Consider the following 21,178-nt stretch of genomic DNA (forward strand, 5'->3'; position numbering starts at 1 on the left):
CAATGGTTGTGCAAAGCTGCTGGATATTGGCAGGAATTGGAAAATGCCGTTGTATACACCGATCCACAGCATCCAAACATACGAAATGAGTGACATGTCCGGTGAGTATGCTGTTCATGCAAGAAGTGGAATGTTTTCAGCTTCCAGGAAATGTTTACAAATTCTTGCAACATTGGGCCATGCATTGTCATTCTGCAACATGAGGTTATGGCTTCAGAATCTCGTCACGGAATCTCTGTGCATTCAGAGGGCCATCGATAAAATGCTCTTGTGTTTGATGTCCATAACATACACCTGCCCATACCATAACCTCACCCCCACCATGGGCCACTCGATTAATAACGTTGACATCAGCAAACCACTCTCCCACAGGACGCCACACACGCTTTCTGCCATCTTCCCATAACAGTTAAAACCGGGATTCATCCTTGAAGGGAACACCTCTCCAAAGTGCCAGACACCATCAAATGTGAGCATTTGCCCACTCAAGTTGGTTACGAACACGAACTGCAATCAGGTCGAAACCCCGACTAGGACAATGAGCAAGCAGATGAGCTTCCTTGTGACGGTTTCTCACAGTTTGTGCAGAAATTCTTTGGTTATGCAAACCAATTTTTGCAGCAACTGTCCGGGTGGCTGGTCTTAGACGATCATGGAGGTGCACCTGCTGGATGTGAAAGTCCTGAGCTGGTGTGGTTTCACGTGGTTTGCGGTTGTGAGGCCGATTAGATGTACTGCCAAATTATCTGAAACGCCTTTGCAGACGGCTTATGGTAGATAAATTAACATTCCATTCACGGGCAACAGCTGTGGTGGACATTCCTGCAGTCAGCAGGCTAACTACACGCTCCACCAAAACTTGGGACATCTGTGGCATTGTGCTGTGTGATATCACTGCAAATTTCAGAGTGGCTGTTTATTGTGGGCAGCCTAAGGCATACCTGAGAATGACCCTTATTAAACAACATCTTGAAATGCCACACCTGTGAGGTGGAATGGATTATCTTGACAAATGAAAAGTGCTCACTACGCAGCTTCAGACAGATTAGTGAACAATATTTGAGAGGAATAGGTCTTTTGTTTATATAGTAAACGTTTTAGATCTTTGAGTTCTAAAACAAAACAAAAAATGGGAGCAAAAGCAAAAGTATCGCGTTTAGATTTTTTTTGTAAACATGTTTTTTTCCGTCATAGATTTTAGCCAGGATCAACAACCGGTTATCTGCTTCAGGGATGCTATGTGGCAGTTGAAAATATTGCCACTGCAGTTAAACGCTTTCAGATTTGTAAACATTTATTGTGTCAGTGCTTCTTCTCATATGACGACTTAATTATTTCCAGAAGCTTTTTTAATCAGCTTTTTTATTCGTCTCTTGGAGCTGGGAACATGTATTTAGCAATGTAATGGGACACCGCTTTAGTAATAGTGCACCATTTTTCCTTTCATGCAACAGTCAATAGGAAAAATAATTTAGCGGTGATCCTTGTGGGTTTGTGCTGCTTGGGCTGTTTTAGTGCTTAACTTCACATTGTGGAGTTTGTGTCAGGTTTTAAGATGGTGACATTTTTTTTCCCGTCTTACTGGCCAATTCTTCCGTGTTAGAAACCCGTGTGTGAGCCTGCCTTTTTGCAAGGTGGAGGAGTAACACAGTTCTCTAGCGCATACACGTTGATCATTGACACTTTTGTGTCAATCACTTGTCCATTTGTGTACAGATGAGCCAAAATATTAATTCTCTGTTTTTTTGGTGCAAATGAAAAGGTTAAAATCTGTAGTAGCCGTTGTGCTCTTTTTTTTTTACTCGCACGGCCTATTTGAAGTCGCAAATGCAAGTAAAATGCTAGCCCTGTATGTGTAGGAATTCATGTACAAATTCACATGATTTCAACCAGATCTTGTGAATTTTAGGAAGTCCTTGTTGCTAGATGTCCAGCAGGAAACATTGCTCTATATGAAAATGGCAGCTAGAAAGTGTTTTTTGGATATAAGAATTGTGTATATATCGTATATTTCGAACTATAAGTCGCAGTTTTTTTCATAGTTTGGCCGGGGTTACGACATATACTCCGAAGTGACTTATGTGTGAAATTATTAACACATTACCGTAAAACATCAAATAATATTATTTATCTCATTCGCGGAAGAAACGAAGAAAATGTCAGCAATCGTCACACACACGTCAACCAAAAGAATTTGGCGGGGTAGGGTCATGGCAGAAGTGCATTGTGGGTCATGGAATGCTAACTGCTATATGCTATATGCTACTGCTGTAGCTAGTAAAATTGATCATTTCATCGTTGGCGGTAACTTATATAAACTGAGAAGGGCTGAACAAAAAAATTGGACCGAAAAGGAAATCATGTACTGCAGATTACAAGCTGGATGTAGTAAAATATGCAGCAGAAAACGACAAGAGGAAGCGGCGCATACCTTTGGAGTTGACAACGTTGTTTAGAAGCGACATCGAGGAAGAAGATTTCATCGGATTTATCAATTAGGAGTGACAGATTGTTTGGTAAACGTATAGCATGTTCTATATGTTATAGTTATTTGAATGACTCTTACCATAATATGTTACGTTAACATAGCTATGGAATAGGACTGAGTCAGATGATTGCCGCTTTTGCTGTCAGGAATCTGAATCCACCCTGCATTTGTTTTGGTATTGTCACATTGTGTCTTCTTTTTGGGTGGAAGTTGAAAAAACGTGTTCAAGGATTGGTTTGTTTATGAAGCTTGATGTAGTTTCTGTTATTTTAGGAGAGTTTATTGACAAGCATGACTTAGTCAATTTAATTATAGTACTTGGTAAAAGGTTTATTTTTAAGGCCAAAAATAGATATTCACTTAGTATTACTTTCTTTAAAACATTTATTCAGTATTTTTTTAACTTTAGAAAGATACATGATTGACAATGATAATGATGCCAAAAAACATGAAAAAAGATGGGAAATCCTTAAAAGTTTATTATGAAAATGTAATAATGTTTATAGATATGCAACAACAGCAACATATATGCTATCTGTTGTTGTGTTCCCTATTTTTGAGTGTACAAAATGAAGGTGTGTGTTGAATCTGACTTGGACATAATATGGACTATACACAAATGCTTTTTATGAAAATGTAATTTTATATGCAATCTGTTGTTTCCCTAATTTTTGTTGTTGTACATGGATGAGGGTGTGTGTTGCTGAGCCCCACTTTGACATTGTCTGGACTGGACCTGGTTTTAAAAACCTTTTAGACAAGTCTAATTCCATTAACAACCAGGTCTGATGAAGATAAGGTTATTTTTTTTATTTTTTATTTTTTTAATAAAATAAAATGAGATTAAAAAAAAAGGAAAACAATGACATTTTTTTTTGGATAAAAAAGAAAGTAAAATCATATAAAACAGTTAGATAAAAAATAGTAATTAATGATAGTGTTAGTGAACCGGCGAAACACACAATCATGTGTGTTTCAGGGACTGTGTCCCTTGCAGACTGTGTTATATATGTTGTGGGAACCAGCATTTTGGTAGCAGAAAGAAACAACCCTTTTTTGTGTGAGTGGGTGTGGATGGGTGTGAATGGGGGAGGGAGGGGTTTTCTTTTGGGGGGTTGATGCACTGATGGAAAGTGTATCTTGTGTGTTTTTGTGTTGATTTAATAAAAACAAACAAAAAAAAACAACATAGCAGGCACGTTCTCAGTTGGTTATTTATGCGTCATATAGGCACGAGCGCCCCCCGCGACCTCAAAAGGGAATACTGGTTTGACACCGAGCTCACCCATATCAGTAAAAGTGATGGCTGCAATCTTGAAGATTTCAGCCATCTCGAATGTTTAATGACACATTTAGATTATCCAAAATACATTTACCAAGTACTATGTATGGTGAATAAGTCTGAAACATCATATTATATCCATCATTCATAAGCAAACAGTGGTTACTGACAGCCATTTTGAAAGATGGCTGCCATGGTCGCCATTTTGAAAATTCATGATGGCTCCATATCCAAATGTTTTAAAAATGCCTTCAGCTATAAGTGTACCAAATCTCATGCTTTTATCACAAAATGCACGATCGTTCTGGTTACCAGCTGCACTATCTACTCTCTCCATTTCACAGACAGTTGTTCATTAAACAAAGCATGGTTCCTTATTGGATCGTTAAATATTCATCCCATTATAGCCAATTCTTCTTTCCTGTTGGCTGAGGGAGAGACTGCCACATTAAGAGTTTTAGCCAGGAGGAGAAAAATGTAGATTTACGTTGTACACAATTTAAAAAGTATAGCGTTTTTTTGTGTTCAAAATTCACACATAAAAAAGATAGCAAAGAATTAACTTAAAATAAAGTCAGCAGGATCAGAGCCATTTAAGGTTGTTTTACCAACTTTTCTGATGTTCTACCCAAACAAATAACCATGACGTTTAGTATTGGTTTAGTTAAAGCAAGCATGGTCACATGTAAAATTTGTTACATTTAGGAACAATGTGTTTATTTTACACCACATGTCACATCAATCAATCAATCAATGTTTATTTATATAGCCCTAAATCACGAATGTCTCAAAGGACTGTACAAACCATTACGACTACGACATCCTCGGAAGAACCCACATAAGGGCAAGGAAAACTCACACCCAGTGGGACGCCAGTGACAATGATGACTATGAGAAACCTTGGAGAGGACCTCAAATGTGGGCAACCCCCCCCCACCCCCCCTCTAGTAGAACCGAAAGCAATGGATGTCGAGCGGGTATAACATGATACTGTGAAAGTTCAATCCATAGTGGCCCCAACACAGCCGCGAGAGTTCAGTTCAAAGCGGATGCAAGACAGCAGCGAGAGTCCCGTCGACAAGCGGAGGCGGATCAGCAGCATAGAGATGTCCCCAACCGATACACAGGCGAGCGGTCCATCCTGTGTCCCGACGAGCGGTCCATCCTGGGTCTCAACTCTGGACAGCCAGTACTTCATCCATGGTCATCGGACCGGACCCCCTCCACAAGGGAGGGGGAGACAGAGGAGAAAAAGAAAAGAAGCGGCAGATCAACTAGTCTAAAAAGGAGGTCTATTTAAAGGCTAGGTTCAAATTAGTCTGCTGGGGGATATCAGTATGGAAAATAAAATGTTGAACAGTATCAGATATTAACATCGGATATTAGGGTTGTGCGTTTATACAATGTGAATGACATGAATTTGGCCGACAATAGAGCTTTTACTACTATCCTTATATCGTGATAATGCATGTTGGTGACACATTCTGGCCATGCCCTGAAAATTTGACAGCGAAAAACGAGCAAACTTGTTCTCGACGCACCGTAGAATTCTAGATAGCGGCTAGCGTGGAACAAGTAACTGCATACTGCAAAGTGTTTAAAAAAGACAGCAGCACAAAAAACTACTTTACGAGGCGAAGATGACCCCAACTCCCACTAAAAAGCAGCGTATGGGTGAACACAATTTCGAGCTACTTCCGGTTTCCTACGGTAGCTGCCGTCTTGGCGAGGTGAAAACAAACACTACTCCCTTGCTTGCTTTGTGCGTAAATACTGAGTTACCCTCTTAAAATTGTGACATTTTTTGCCTTGTCTGTGTGATTTTTTTTTTTTCTTTCTTTTTTTTTTATGCCGCCATGCTTTTTTTTTTTTTTCCAACCAGTTAGTGCTAATGCAAAACACCGCTTTGAAGAGAAACTAGCTGCTGTTGGGCTGGAAAATTGGCTTTGAAGGCATCCTGTTGATGTGTGGATTGATTGATGGATTTGATTACCAGTCGAACTAGAGCTATTCAACAAGGAGATTACATTATGGAAAACAGTTCTACACAATATAGTGTGCAGTTGTATATTTATGATTTATCAATGGGAATGGCACGCAAGCTCAGTCCTATCATGCGTCATTAGCATCGTTCAGTCGTTTTTCTCTTACAACTGAACACTATATTTTGTTTAAATATTTATATTTCATATTTTATTATTGTATCAAAAAAATCATACATATGCTTGTTGCGGCTCAGCAGTGCACTCCATTTCACCTCAAAGGTTGCAAGATTCCTGTTTTGCTTTGGCCATCAAACAGTTTGAAGGTCGTTTGATTTCAATAACCCAACAAGAATCAATTTAATCAATGAAAACTCTATGTCCACTTAAGTCAATAAAACTGATCAATTCCTTTTTTTTGCCCAGAGAACGGTTGGAGCTGCTAGAGGAGGCCAAAAAAATGGAGGCAGCCAAATTCCGCTACATTCTGCCAGTCTATGGAATTTGTGAGGACCCTCAAGGCTTGGTCATGGAGTACATGGAGACCGGCTCGCTGGAAACCCTGCTGGCCACTGAGCCGTTGCCTTGGGAGCTGCGCTTCCGCATCATCCACGAGACGGCTGTGGGGATGAATTTCTTACACTGCATGAACCCACCGCTGCTCCACCTGGACCTGAAGCCTGCCAACATCCTGCTAGACGCACACTATCACGTCAAGGTAAGCCCTCCACCTTCCACCCATGGTTGATCACAACAGAGTATGCACGGTTGCGGGAATCCTTGCATGTCAGCCATGCGGAGAAGAATGCTGATTCACTAAAAAGCATTTTATTTATTGAAACTTACTGTAGTGCCTCACTGGAAGCAAATAGCATTTTAAAAAGCAGGATAGATCACTTGATCTTTAATTTGTACAAGAAATGCATATGAGAGGAAAGCATATTGCAAAATTCAATATGACCAAGGGTTCCCCTTGGATTGCTTATATATGTGGCGGTAAGGGCGTAGTCAATATAGCATCTTCATATATAGGACGTCATGAATAGTTTAATTGGTAATGATGCATATATTAAAAAAAACAAAAAATGCTAAACAAATGCCATATGTTTATTTAAAAAACACATCTTTGTTATTAGTATTAACATACTGTATATTTTTTCTTATATCGTTGTGCGTTTTTATTCAATTTTTGCTGCTTATTGTAAAATGTAACACAGGCAGCGCTATATTCTGCCCTCCCTGAATGTTAGAATTGCCAAATATGTAAACAGTCCTTTGAATTAGCGATGAAAATACTTGAGGTGGTTTATTGATATTCTCCAGAATGAAGTCACTGTAAAACTAAAACACACAAAGCAAAGTACATTAATACACACAAAGTGCACATACATTTAGAACCATGTTAAAGCGATACAATTATACAAGAGGAAGGTTTGCTCTAATGCCGCGAGCGTAATGCATAATGGACCAGCTCATCGACAGGCGAACACAAATTAGCAGGGCACATACAGGATAGACAAACACTCATTCACACTCACATGCACACTTATGGGCAATTTAGATACTTTCAGTTAACATGCAGGTTTTTGGAATGCTGAAAGGAAGCCGGAGTACCCGGGGAAAACCCACGCACGCTTCTCCCACACAGAGATATGTAAATAAAGGTTCGAAGACGCACACGGTAAGAAGTTAGATGTTACTGTTGTTTTTTTTATTATTATTATTTTATTTTTTTTTATTATTATTTTTTATTATTAAATCACCATAGAAAAAACACACAACACTTTCAATTAGTGCATCAGCCCCAAAAAAACCCTCCTTCCCCCATTCACAGTCATCCACACCCACTCACTCAAAAGGGGTTGTTTCTTTCTGCTACCAATATTCTGGTTCCCACAACATTGACAACACTTTAGCTACTGTTGGTATTAATATTACATTTTCACATGCTTGAACACGGAATGCACAAATGAACTTGAAATACCTTTCTCTTCTACTTTTGCCAAGTGGCAACTCCATTACAGGGTATATCTGGTGCGCAACCAGCTGGGGATTCAGATGAATAAAATAAGGCATAAAATAAAAATGTTATTATATTTGACATGTTTTTCAAATTAATTATGGCCAATAGTGCTTAAATGATAGACCAGGGGTCACCAACCTTTTTGAAACCAAGAGCTACTTCTTGGATACTGATTAATGCGAAGGGCTACAAGTTTGATACACACTTAAGTAAATTCCCAGAAATAGCCAATTTGCTCAATTTATCTTTAATAAATAAATCTATATATGTATAAAAATATGGGTATTTCTGTCTGTCATTCCGTTGTACATTTTTTTTCCTTTTACGGAATGTTTTTTGTAGAGAATAAATGATGAAAAAAACACTTAATTGAACGGTTTAAAAGAGGACAAAACACGAAAAAAATGCAAATTTAATTTTAAAATATAGTTTATCTTCAATTTCGACTCTTTAAAATTCGAAATTCAACCGAAAAAAAAGAGAAAAACAAGCTAATTTGAATCTTTTTGAAAAAATTAAAAAACAATTTATGGAATATCATTAGTACTTTTTCCTGATTGAGATTAATTTTAAAATTTTGATGACATGTTTTAAATAGGTTAAAATCCAATCTGCACTTTGTTAGAATATTTAACAAATTGGACCAAGCTATATTTCTAACAAAGACAAATCATTACTTCGTCTAGATTTTCCAGAATAACATTTTTTAAAGAAATTCAAATGACTTTGAAATAAGATTTAAATTTGATTCTACAGATACTCTAGATTTTCCAGAATATATATATTTTTTATTTTAATCATAATAAGTTTGAAGAAATATTTTACAGATATTCTTCGTCATAAAAACAGAAGCTAAAATGAAGAATTAAATTAAAATGGTTGTAATTTTGCTCTAAAATTGTCTTTCTGAAAGTTATAAGAAGCTAAGTACAAAAATAAATGAATTTATTTAAACAAGTGAAGACCAAGTCTTTAAAATATTTCCTTGGATTTTCAAATTCTATTTGAGTTTTGTCTCTCTTAGAATAAAAAATGTCGAGCAAAGCGAGACCAGCTTGCTTGTAAATAAATACAATTTAAAAAATAGAGGCAGCTCACTGGTAAGTGCTGCTATTTGAGCTATTTTTAGAACAGGCCAGCGTGCGACTCATCTGGTCCTTACGGGCTACCTGGTGCCCTCGGGCACCGCGTTGGTGACCCCTGTGATAGACTATATAATGCAGTGATTCTCCATGTACCACTAGTGGTCCGCGGGCCCCATGGTACGCCAAATAATCACTTGATTAAAGTACAGTGTTTTATTTTCCTCTGGTCAAACACAGTAATATTATTCAAACTGTATTTAATGTTACAGTGGCCAAAAATATTAAATATACTTGTCAAATAAAACCTCTGCCTTGTTTTTAATTAGTGCTTAGACCCACTGCGCTACTGTATTTGAATGGTGGTTGTTATGGTGGTACTTGGAGAGCCCAAAATTTCTGAGGTGGTGCTTGAGAACCAATAATTTAAGGAATATACTGTAATTTCATGGGGATAGGTTGAGTGGCAACACTAAATTGGCCCTAGTGTGTGAATGGGAGTGTGAATGTTGTCTGTCTATCTGTGTTGGCCCTTTGATGAGGTAGCGACTTGTTCAGGGTGTACACCGTTTTCCGCCCGAATGCAGCTGAGATAGGCTCCAGCGACCCCGAACGGGACAAGCGGTAGAAATGGATGGATGGATGGATGGAATTCCATACAATACATGGTTACCCCTCAATGTTATTGAATGTGGCCCAGTGCCAGGGTAATGTCATTGTCGCCACACCTTGCAATTTGGGATTTTTTTTACGTAAAAACAAATTAATGTAATATAATTAGGGGTGTCAAACAATTGAAATATTTAATCGTGATTATTTGCATTGTTCATAGTTAACTCAAAATTAAGATAGGCACCAGCGCCCCCCGCGACACCGAAAAGGATAAGCGGTAGAAAATGGATGGATGGACGGATAATTGCGATCAATCCCATATATATTTAATTTTTGGTGTCTTGCCAGATTTTGTAGAAACACAAAATTTGTATTTCTGCTTTAGGAACACTTGCATTCAGAGGAAGAGCTACACGTCTTTGTTTAATTAACAGTTTCACGCATAAATAACACTGTGGATTGGTATGATCATGCTTTGATTGTGGAAGATGTTTGGTAATATCCATCCATCCGTTTTGTACCGCTTGTCTCTATTGGGGTCGCGGGGGGGAGGGGTGTTTGAGCCTATCCCAGCTGTAATCTCTGATATTCATAACTGAATAAATACCTCTGATATTCTGTACATTACCTGTTGTAGAAGTTAACGGTCTTCATATAGCTGCATGACAAAGTTTAACCTTCTCAATTAATCAATATGATGTTGTATTCAGCCTGCTAATTGTTTTGTAATTGAGGACTCGACCAGAACATGTTATGAAGTGATTTACACAATATTTCAGCCAGCCAGAAAGACCTTTGGCCCCATATTCCTCAACTGATGTACTACCATAAATGGAGTGCTTATCCAAAATAAACCACATATTTAGCATATTTAGGTGCAAATATCAAAAAATAACACTACGAAACATTGCTGACATTTCTGAATTTGAATCAAAACAATATCCAATTATTTGTATAGTAACATGTTTGCAATTGTTTTGCAAATGTCTTCAACATAAAAACACCTAACTACCACAATGCAGTGTTATTTTGTTAGTATTGCACAAAATAAAACCCGGCTCAATGGACACCTTTCTTTTTTCATCTGTGCTGGGGTTTCACGGATCGGTGCGGCGTCTACAGTAATGCGGACGTTGTATCGATCCGTTGTGGTGAAGAAGGAGCTGAGCCGGAAGGCAAAGCTCTCAATTTACCGGTCGATCTACGTTCCCATCCTCACCTATGGTCATGAGCTCTGGGTCATGACCGAAAGGATAAGATCACGGGTACAAGCGGCCGAAATGAGTTTCCTCCGCCGGGTGGCGGGGCTCTCCCTTAGAGATAGCTTAGAGAAGCTCTGCCATCCGGGAGGAGCTCAACGTAAAGCCGCTGCTCCTCCACATCGAGAGGAGCCAGATGAGGTGGTTCGGGCATCTGGTCAGGATGCCACCCGAACGCCTCCCTAGGGAGGTGTTTAGGGCACTTCCAGCTGGTAGGAGGCCACGGGGAAGACCCAGGACACGTTGGGAAGACTATGTCTCCCGGCTGGCCTGGGAACGCCTCGGGATCCACCGGGAAGAGCTAGACGAAGTGGCTGGAGAGAGGGAAGTCTGGGCTTCCCTGCTTAGGCTGCTGCCCCCGCGACCCGACCTCGGATAAGCGGAAGATGATGGATGGATGGATGGGTTTCAAGGAGGCAATTAAGGCAATTAAGTTACAAAACAAATGAGCAAAAGAGTGTGGAGTAAAATTAAAGACCTTTTCATCCATCCATCCATCCATCCATCCATCATCTTCCGCTTATCCGAGGTCGGGTCGCGGGGGCAACAGCCTAAGCAGGGAAACCCAGACTTCCCTCTCCCCAGCCACTTCGTCTAGCTCTTCCCGGGGGATCCCGAGGCGTTCCCAGGCCAGCCGGGAGACATAGTCTTCCCAACGTGTCCTGGGTCTTCCCCGTGGCCTCCTACCGGTTGGACGTGCCCTAAACACCTCCCTAGGGAGGCGTTCGGGTGGCATCCTGACCAGATGCCCGAACCACCTCATCTGGCTCCTCTCGATGTGAAGGAGCAGCGGCTTTACTTTGAGTTCCTCCCGGATGGCAGAGCTTCTCACCCTATCTCTAAGGGAGAGCCCCGCCACACGGCGGAGGAAACTCATTTCGGCCGCTTGTACCCGTGATCTTATCCTTTCGGTCATGACCCAAAGCTCATGACCATAGGTGAGGATGGGAACGTAGATCGACCGGTAAATTGAGAGCTTTGCCTTCCGGCTCAGCTCCTTCTTCACCACAACGGACCGGTACAACGTCCGCATTACTGAAGACGCCGCACCGATCCGCTTGTTGATCTCACGATCCACTCTTCCCTCACTCGTGAACAAGACTCCTAGGTACTTGAACTCCTCCACTTGGGGCAGGGTCTCCTCCCCAACCCGGAGATGGCACTCCACCCTTTTCCGGGCGAGAACCATGGACTCGGACTTGGAGGTGCTGATTCTCATTCCGGTCGCTTCACACTCGGCTGCGAACCGATCCAGCGAGAGCTGAAGATCCCGGTCAGATGAAGCCATCAGGACCACATCATCTGCAAAAAGCAGAGACCTAATCCTGCGGTTACCAAACCGGAACCCCTCAACGCCTTGACTGCGCCTAGAAATTCTGTCCATAAAAGTTATGAACAGAATCGGTGACAAAGGACAGCCTTGGCGGAGTCCAACCCTCACTGGAAATGTGTTCGACTTACTGCCGGCAATGCGGACCTAGCTCTGGCACTGATCGTACAGGGAACGGACCGCCACAATAAGACAGTCCGATACCCCATACTCTCTGAGCACTCCCCACAGGACTTCCCGAGGGACACGGTCGAATGCCTTCTCCAAGTCCACAAAGCACATGTAGACTGGTTGGGCAAACTCCCATGCACCCTCAAGAACCCTGCCGAGAGTATAGAGCTGATCCACAGTTCCACGACCAGGACGAAAACCACACTGTTCCTCCTGAATCCGAGGTTCGACTATCCGACGTAGCCTCCTCTCCAGTACACCTGAATAAACCTTACCGGGAAGGCTGAGGAGTGTGATCCCACGATAGTTGGAACACACCCTCCGGTCCCCCTTCTTAAAGAGAGGAACCACCACCCCGGTCTGCCAATCCAGAGGTACCGCCCCCGATGTCCACGCGATGCTGCAAAGTCTTGTCAACCAAGACAGCCCCACAGCATCCAGAGCCTTAAGGAACTCCGGGCGGATCTCGTCCACCCCTGGGGCTTTGCCACCGAGGAGCTTTTTAACTACCTCAGCGACCTCAGCCCCAGAAATAGGAGAGTCCACCACAGATTCCCCAGGCACTGCTTCCTCATAGGAAGACGTGTTGGTGGGATTGAGGAGGTCTTCGAAGTATTCCTTCCACCTGTCCACAACATCCGCAGTCGAGGTCAGCAGAACACCATCCGCACCATACACGGTGTTGATAGTGCACTGTTTCCCATTCCTGAGGCGGCGGACGGTGGTCCAGAATCGCTTTGAAGCCGTCCGGAAGTCGTTTTCCATAGCTTCCCCGAACTCTTCCCATGTCCGAGTTTTTGCCTCCGCGACCGCTGAAGCTGCACACCGCTTGGCCTGTCGGTACCTGTCCACTGCCTCTGGAGTCCTATGAGCCAAAAGGACCCGATAGGACTCCTTCTTCAGCTTGACGGCATCCCTCACCGCTGGTGTCCACCAAGGGGTTTTAGGATTGCCGCCCCGACAGGCACCAACTACCTTGCGGCCACAGCTCCGATCTGCCGCCTCGACAATAGAGGTGCGGAACATGGTCCACTCGGACTCAATGTCCAGCACCTCCCTCGTGACATGTTCAAAGTTCTTCCGGAGGTGGGAATTGAAACTTTGTCTGACAGGAGACTCTGCCAGACGTTCCCAGCAGACCCTCACAATGCGTTTGGGCCTCCCAGGTCTGTCCGGCATCCTCCCCCACCATCGCAGCCAACTCACCACCAGGTGGTGATCGGTAGAAAGCTCCGCCCCTCTCTTCACCCGAGTGTCCATAACATGAGGCCGCAAATCCGATGACACAACTACAAAGTCGATCATGGAACTGCGGCCTAGGGTGTCCTGGTGCCAAGTGCACATATGGACACCCTTATGTTTGAACATGGTGTTTGTTATGGACAAACTGTGACGAGCACAAAAGTCCAATAACAAAACACCACTCGGGTTCAGATCCGGGCGGCCATTCTTCCCAATCACGCCTCTCCAGGTTTCACTGTCGTTGCCAACGTGAGCGTTGAAGTCTCCCAGTAGGACAAGGGAATCACCCGGGGGAGCACTTTCCAGTACTCCCTCGAGCGTTCCCAAAAAGGGTGGGTACTCTGAACTGCTGTTTGGTGCATAAGCACAAACAACAGTCAGGACCCGTCCCCCCACCCGAAGGCGGAGGGAGGCTACCCTTTCGTCCACCGGGTTGAACTCCAACGTACAGGCTTTGAGCCGGGGGGAAACAAGAATAGCCACCCCAGCCCGTCGCCTCTCACTGCCGGCAACGCCAGAGTGGAAGAGGGTCCAATCCCTCTCGAGAGAAGTGGTTCCAGAGCCCTTGCTGTGCGTCGAAGTGAGTCCGACTATATCCAGCCGGAATTTTTCGACTTCGCGCACTAGCTCAGGCTCTTTCCCCCCCAGTGACGTGACGTTCCACGTCCCAAGAGCTAGCTTCTGTAGCCGAGGATCGGACCGCCAAGTGCCCTGCCTTCGGCTGTCGCCCAGCTCACAATGCACCCGACCTCTATGGCCCCTGCTATGGGTGGTGAGCCCATTGGAGGGGTGACCCACGTTGCCTCTTCGGGCTGTGCCCGGCCGGGCCCCATGGGAACAGGCCCGGCCACCAGGTGCTCGCCATCGTGCCCCACCTCCGGGCCTGGCTCCAGAGGGGGGCCCCGGTGACCCGCGTCCGGGCGAGGGAAATCTGGGTCCATGATGTTTCTTCTTCATAAAGGTCTTCGAGCTGCTCTTTGTCTGATCCCTCACCTAGAACCTAGAACCTAAAGACCTTTTTGTTTTTTTCAAAAGTATTGAACTACAAATGAAAGTGAAGGAAAAACTTTACATTGACATTACAAAGTACAGTAAGAGGAACAAAGCTGATTATGCAAGTTAAGCTTTTGCAAGATAAAAAGCAAAGCCAACATATTCTTATACAGAAGGCTTTTTACCTGGAGCAAACGTAGAGGATGACGATGTCGCTGTTATCATCACCAAATGTTAACGCCTTTTCTTCCCACGTGTTGTTGGTTTTAGCCGAGTCGCTGGAGGTGCCAAGTGCAGGGGGTGCAGCCGCACATCAAACTTGGCTGCACTCTTTAGCCGTGAGAAAAATCCTGTGTTTAACCAGGTGCTTCGTCAGATTGGAATTTTTTTCATGCCGCTTGCCTTGATTTTTGCAAGCATAATCTGCATCGCCATCGCATGCGGAAAACACGAGCCACACTTTAGAGCATTTTCTATTTGGCATGTTTGGGTTTTTGCCATGAAACATTAATCGGTTGCAAAATTACTAAGAGCATGTCTGCTGCAAAATCGCCTGTTTTCCTCTAAAGTTCTAGCAAGTACTCGCCACTCACAAGTGTTAATTTAAACCGAGTGACGTCGCGCGCAACCTCGCCACCGAAACATGACATCGCTGGATCTTACCAGTTAATAGATATTACCTGCTGGTTTCGGTCAGTACCAAAAAGTTCCGGATCCGGCACCCATGTGACAGCATTATCGCAATAGAAGACATTTATATTTTGTAAATGTAGTTTAACCGGATGTATAGTGAAGCACTTTTATTTTGAAGCTAGAATAGTGTGTGATTGGTTTGAGAAAGTGTCTTGACATGTTTTGATGTCAAATCAACAAGTTGCAATAAAAGTCTCCTTTTGACTGTCTTTCATTTCTGTTTAGAATTAATGCTATCTTACTTACTACGGTTTAGCTCGGTTGGTAGAGTGGCCGTGCCAGCAACTTGAGGGTTACAGGTTCGATTCCCGCTTTTGCCAACCTAGTCTCTGCCGTTGTGTCCTTGGGCAAGACACTTTACCCACCTGCTTCCAGTGCCACCCACACTGGTTTGAATGTAACTTAGATATTGGGTTTCACTATGTAAAGCGCTTTGAGTCACTTGAGAAAGTCACTTCACTTCACTTCACTACAAACCCCGTTTCCACATGAGTGGGGAAACTGTGTTAGATGTAAATATAAACGGAATACAAATATTTGCGAATCATTTCTAACCCATATTCAGCTGAATATGCTATAAAGACAACATATTTGATGTTCAAACTGATAAAACATTTTTTTTTTGCAAATAATCATTAACTTTAGAATTTGATGCCAGCAACACGAAGTTGGGAGAGATGGCAATAAATACTGATAAAGTTGAGGAATGCTCATCAAACACTTATTTGGAACATGGCAAAGGTGTGCAGGCTAATTGGGAACAGGTGGGTTCCATGATTGGGTATAAAAACAGCTGCACAAAAAATGCTCAATCTTTCACAAGAAAGGATAGTGCGAGGTTTACCCCTTTGTCCACATCAACATGAGCAAATAGTCGAACAGTTTAAAAACAACGTTTCTCAAAGTGCAATTGCAAGAAATTTAGGGATTTCAACATCCATGATATCATCAAAAGGTTCAGAGAATCTGGAGAAATAACTCCATGTAAGCTGCATGGCCGGAAAGCAACATTGAATGACCGTGACCTTCGATCCCTCAAATGACACTGTATCAAAAACAGACATCAATCTCTAAAGGATATCACCACATGGGCTCAGGAACACTTCAGAAAACCACTGTCACTAAATACAGTTAGTTGCTACATCTGTAAGTGATAGTTAGAGCTCTACTATGCTAAGCGAAAGCCTTTTATCAACAACATCCAGAAACGCCGCCGGCTTCTCTGGGCCCCGAGATCCTCTAAGATGGACTGATGCAAAGTGGAAAAGTGTTCTGTGGTCTGACGAATCCACATTTCAAATTGTTTTTGGAAATATTCGACATTGTGTCATCCGGAACAAAGGGGAAGCGAACCATCCAGACTATTATCGACGCAAAGTTCAAAAGCCAGAATCTGTGATGGTAAGGGGGTGCATTAGAGCCCAAGGCATGGGTAACTTACACATCTGTGAAGGCACCATTAATGCTGAAAGGTACATACAGGTTTTGGAACAACATATGCTGCCATCTAAGCGCCGTCTTTTTCATGGACGCCCCTGCTTTTTTTAGCAAGACAATGCCAAGCCACATTCAGCACATGTTACAACAGCTTGGTTTTGTAAAAAAAGAGTGTGGGTATTTTCCTGGCCCGCTTGCAGTCCAGACCTGTCTCCCATCAGAAATGTGTGGCGCATTATGAAACGTAAAATACGACAGCGGAGACCCCGGACTGTTGAACGACTGAAGCTCTACATAAAACAAGAATGGGAAAGAATTCCACTTTCAAAGCTTCAACAATTAGTTTTCTCAGTTCCCAAACGTTTATTGAGTTGTTAAAAGAAAAGGTGATGTAACATAGTGGTGAACAGGCCCTTTCCCAACTACTTTGGCACGTGTTGCAGCCATGATATTCTAAGTTAATTATTTGCACAAAAAAAAATCTTTATGACTTTGAACATCAAAAATCTTGTCTTTGTAGTGCATTCAATTGAATATGGGTTGAAAAGGATTTGCAAATCATTTTATTCTGTTTATCTTTACACTTAACACAATTTCCCAACTCATATGGAAACGGGATTTGTCAGTCACAGTAACAATCCAAATGTTATGTTATCACTGCACTTTAACCATAATCTGAACACAGAAGTTAGGCACAACCTACCTCTGAACGACCCACGCAGCAGAATTTTGCTGCAGGAATGTTGCCTCTTGTCATAAGGAAAAATAGTCCTTTCTTTTCATTGCTTTGAACCTGATATTTCCACAAGGTAGCCGTTCCTTTGTCCAGCCAAGTTCCCCCCGCTATGGCATGGCCCTAGAGTCAAAAAGGACACGTGCGTTTATTGCCTGTGTTATCGCGTTAACTTTGACAGCCCTAAATATAATGTATTGTAGCTTCCAAAAAAAAGTCACAAAGTCTGACGCTAATTTTAACTTTTATTGCCAATTTTATGCTACTAAACATCTTATTACAACAGGTTTTACCTCCCGTGCAAACATTTTCGTCTCCGTGCTCACCTGAACACACAACACTTCCTCATTCTCCAGTCTGCTTTCAGGCTCAGACAGCATGTTTGTGATCATGAGAAAAACTAACATCAAATCAAAACCATACAAACATAAAAAATTACCATCAGCAGATTGTTACAGTACAAATGGATATATATATAGTCTATTAATTGTGCACTGTAGTGTAGTGATGCACCGAAAAAAAGACTCATCACAGAAAAGAGCGCTGCCGAAACTGAACGTAAACACGACGCACGCGTCTGGAAAGTAGTTAGCATGTTTGCGATTTTAACGTAACTTTAATATATATCCCAGATATATTTGCGGACAGCAAACTACAAAATGTACAAATATCAAGAGGACAGTAGCGGCATTATTGAGAGAAGATCCAACTGGAGCAACAGCGCGAAGCAAGTGTGGCATTTTGCATGGTTTTTGTCCGGGACATCGAGGGACAGAAGTAGAATCTCTAAAAACAAGTACAGTCAATATTAACACCAGAAAAAGATGCTAGATTCGTTGCTCGTCGTTTTTAATATACATTTCATCAAAAGTCTCTGGAGACTTGAAAAATTCTCAACAAAAGTACATTGTACAATAAGCAACAATAATTTAAAATATGGCAAAACAATATAGAAATATATATTAATACTAATTAATAACATATTTGTTTTTAAATGTATGTTTACATTTGAGTCTTTTTAAAGAAAATCTTATCACTGTAGAAAATTATGCAAAATATGTGATGATGTCATGTGACCACACCTGTGCATTTAACATTTGTTTGCTGTGTTTTGTGTGCAAGTTTTTAAATTAAAATGTATCTCCTTTGAACAATATCCAAAGTTGTGGTATTTCAATGAACTGGAATCCAGTGTGCTGGGGGGCCCTATTGTAGTGAATCACACCTGGGCCATCATACAACCCCGGTTTCCATATGAGTTGGGAAATTGTGGTAGATGTAAATATAAACGGAATACAATGAAAGTGAACCAAAGCATGCCTTGAGTCGTCCAAACTTACACAGAGTATACCCGAAGTATTTTTGTAGCGGGTTGACTGCGCCGTTGGGGTAATCTTTTGTGAGATATGGCGTCAGGGGATAAGCTGGGTCACCCCAAAGAAAAACAGGGACCGAATCGGCTGATATTGATCATCTGTATTACCTATAAATGTGTTTATTATACTGAGTGCTACGGACAGTTTAGCTATATCAACACAATAGTTAAACTACTGTAGTTCCTTATGCTCTTTTATGACTTACAATTCCATCCATCCATTTCCTACCGCTTGTCCTGTTTGGATTGTTTGATCAAAACAAAGTCATTAGTACACAGTAAACAAAAATAAAAACTGCTACTTTTTTAAACACTTTGTTTTTTTAATGTCATAAGTCCTCCTGTGTCAAGGGAATTAATCCATACGTTTGTAAACAGTAACTAAAACAATAAAAAATGATTTGGTAAAAATAGAATATCAATTAATCCCTCCAGTATCAATCATATACTGATACTACCTTTGATATCAACACTACTTGTAAATGGAACGATTCACCCTCCCCTTACAAGTACGCTTAGCTGCTACACAGCAACATTATATGATATATATCCTTTTTATAAATGTCATTAATCCGCCTTTTCATTTCCTCTTAATATCGGCTTACTCGCTGCGGAAACGCCCTTCCATCTACACCTCTTAAACTTTACTTAATACTTCTCTTGTTTTAAGGTAGCTGAGTTGCTAGCATAGAGATTAGCATGCTTTCCTATTTGCTTCTGCTTGTAACATATGTAACATACCATGTAACATATTTAGCCTTGTCCTCCAGTGATAATAATACTTGTAAAACATGTTTATTTTCCGCAATGGAGTTGAGTATTATTTACTTAAGGAAGTTGCTCCACACTGTGTGTGAACATAGACAGTTAGCTGCTACCGTTCTCTCTCAATGAACATAGACAGTTAGCTGCTATTGCGCTCTCTCAGCCGGGCAACTCAAAAAAATAGTTATCAGCAAGGCGGCATCATTTTTTGTGGTTTATGAAACCTTTTTCACAAAAAATGGACACATCCTTACTCCGAGTACTGTACACACAAAGTATACAATATAGTTTTGTTTCCAGTCAACACAACATTTGTATTGCTGTCACCTAGATTAAAGGAAGTACCATATAAAAGAAGGTAACGATTAGGGGTGTAACGGTACGTGTATTTGTATTGAACCGTTTCGGTACGGGGGTTTCGGTCCGGTTCGGTGGTGTACCGAACAAGTTTCCACACGAACATATTAAGTCGCCGCCTATGCTGAAGTCTTAACAAGCTGCTCCGCTCCGTTCTGCCTCTGTCTCCTACACAGCACCCAGCATTGTCCCACCCACACAACCTTCTGATTGGTTACACGCAAAGCGGTAACAGCCAATCACCAGTGCGTATTCAGAGCGCGCACGCGTGTGTGTTTGTGCTTGTGTGTGTGTGTGTGTGTGTGTGTGTGTGTGTGTGTGTGTGTGTGTGTGTGTGTGTGTTACGACAGCAAAACCCTGTCTGTCTGTTATTTCACTTTACCTTTTTCTGTGTTGATTGAGCTGTGTTGAAGCAGCAATAAAGGACATGGTGTTCAATGAAGAGTTTCTGTCTGTGATAGTTGATATAATAATGTAACTGCATCATTAAGCCTACATGAACTCCATGGTGTTCAGGGATGAATAGTCTCTCCTATTGCTATTGTACAATTTTTTTCAGCTATAGTTACATTAATCATTAGTAATGTAGCAGCCTAGTTTTGAAAGGCAGTGTCCCTGCTATCACATGTTGATACAAATATAACATTTACATAATAAAAATCTACTACTAAATGCTGTAATAAATTAAGCATGATGAGTTGACTTGAAACTGTTTAATGTTGCACTTTTTATATGTAGAAGAAAGAAAAATTTTGTCATTTTATTTAATCTGAGCAACAAAATGAGGCAGTTTAATGTTGATTAACGTTGGCAGAATTATTATAGTGTTCCCAATGTTAAAAGGATATAGCCATTGTTTACAATTTTGGTAAATAAATAACCAAAAAATGTATATTTTGTTGTTTTCTTACTGTACCGAAAATGAACCGAACCGTGACCTCTAAACCGAGGTACGTACCGAACCAACATTTTTGTGTACCGTTACACCCCTAGTAACTATGAAATATAAAGAAATACATGAGTAAGCAGACCTATCATTGTCTTAACCAGCACTTTGACCTTGCTGTAATGCCCATTAAAATGTGCAAGAAGTACTATTATAAGGTTTAATCCCAGCAGTATTATTTCTGTTTAAAGTGACTTTGCTTCTAGCAGACTTCTTTTAGTCCCAGCAGCAGCTCACATACATGAATGCAGTGGGTGGGAAGCTTCCATTAAAGTGTAATAGCAGCATGTACACACCTCAGCCAGGCTTGTCTCTACAAGAGTCATGTATGTTGGTTCCTTTACACGCTGCATGGGACTGTGTGGGTGTGCTCTGCAGGGACTCTGCTGCATGCTGGGACATGGACTA

General features: G+C 41.8%; 1 protein-coding gene across 1 annotated transcript in view; it reads left to right on the forward strand.

The window, feature by feature from the left end:
- The window catches only part of ripk4 (receptor-interacting serine-threonine kinase 4), a 71,025-nt gene that overhangs the window by 26,142 nt on the left and 23,705 nt on the right, over positions 1 to 21,178 (forward strand). Inside the window, exon 2 of the mRNA XM_061898190.1 lies at positions 6,179 to 6,470. Coding sequence (XP_061754174.1) covers positions 6,179 to 6,470 — 292 coding nt within the window. The remainder of the gene's footprint in view (positions 1 to 6,178; positions 6,471 to 21,178) is intronic.

The sequence above is a fragment of the Nerophis ophidion genome, linkage group LG04 (genome assembly GCF_033978795.1).
Source record: "Nerophis ophidion isolate RoL-2023_Sa linkage group LG04, RoL_Noph_v1.0, whole genome shotgun sequence".
NCBI lineage: Eukaryota > Metazoa > Chordata > Actinopteri > Syngnathiformes > Syngnathidae > Nerophis > Nerophis ophidion.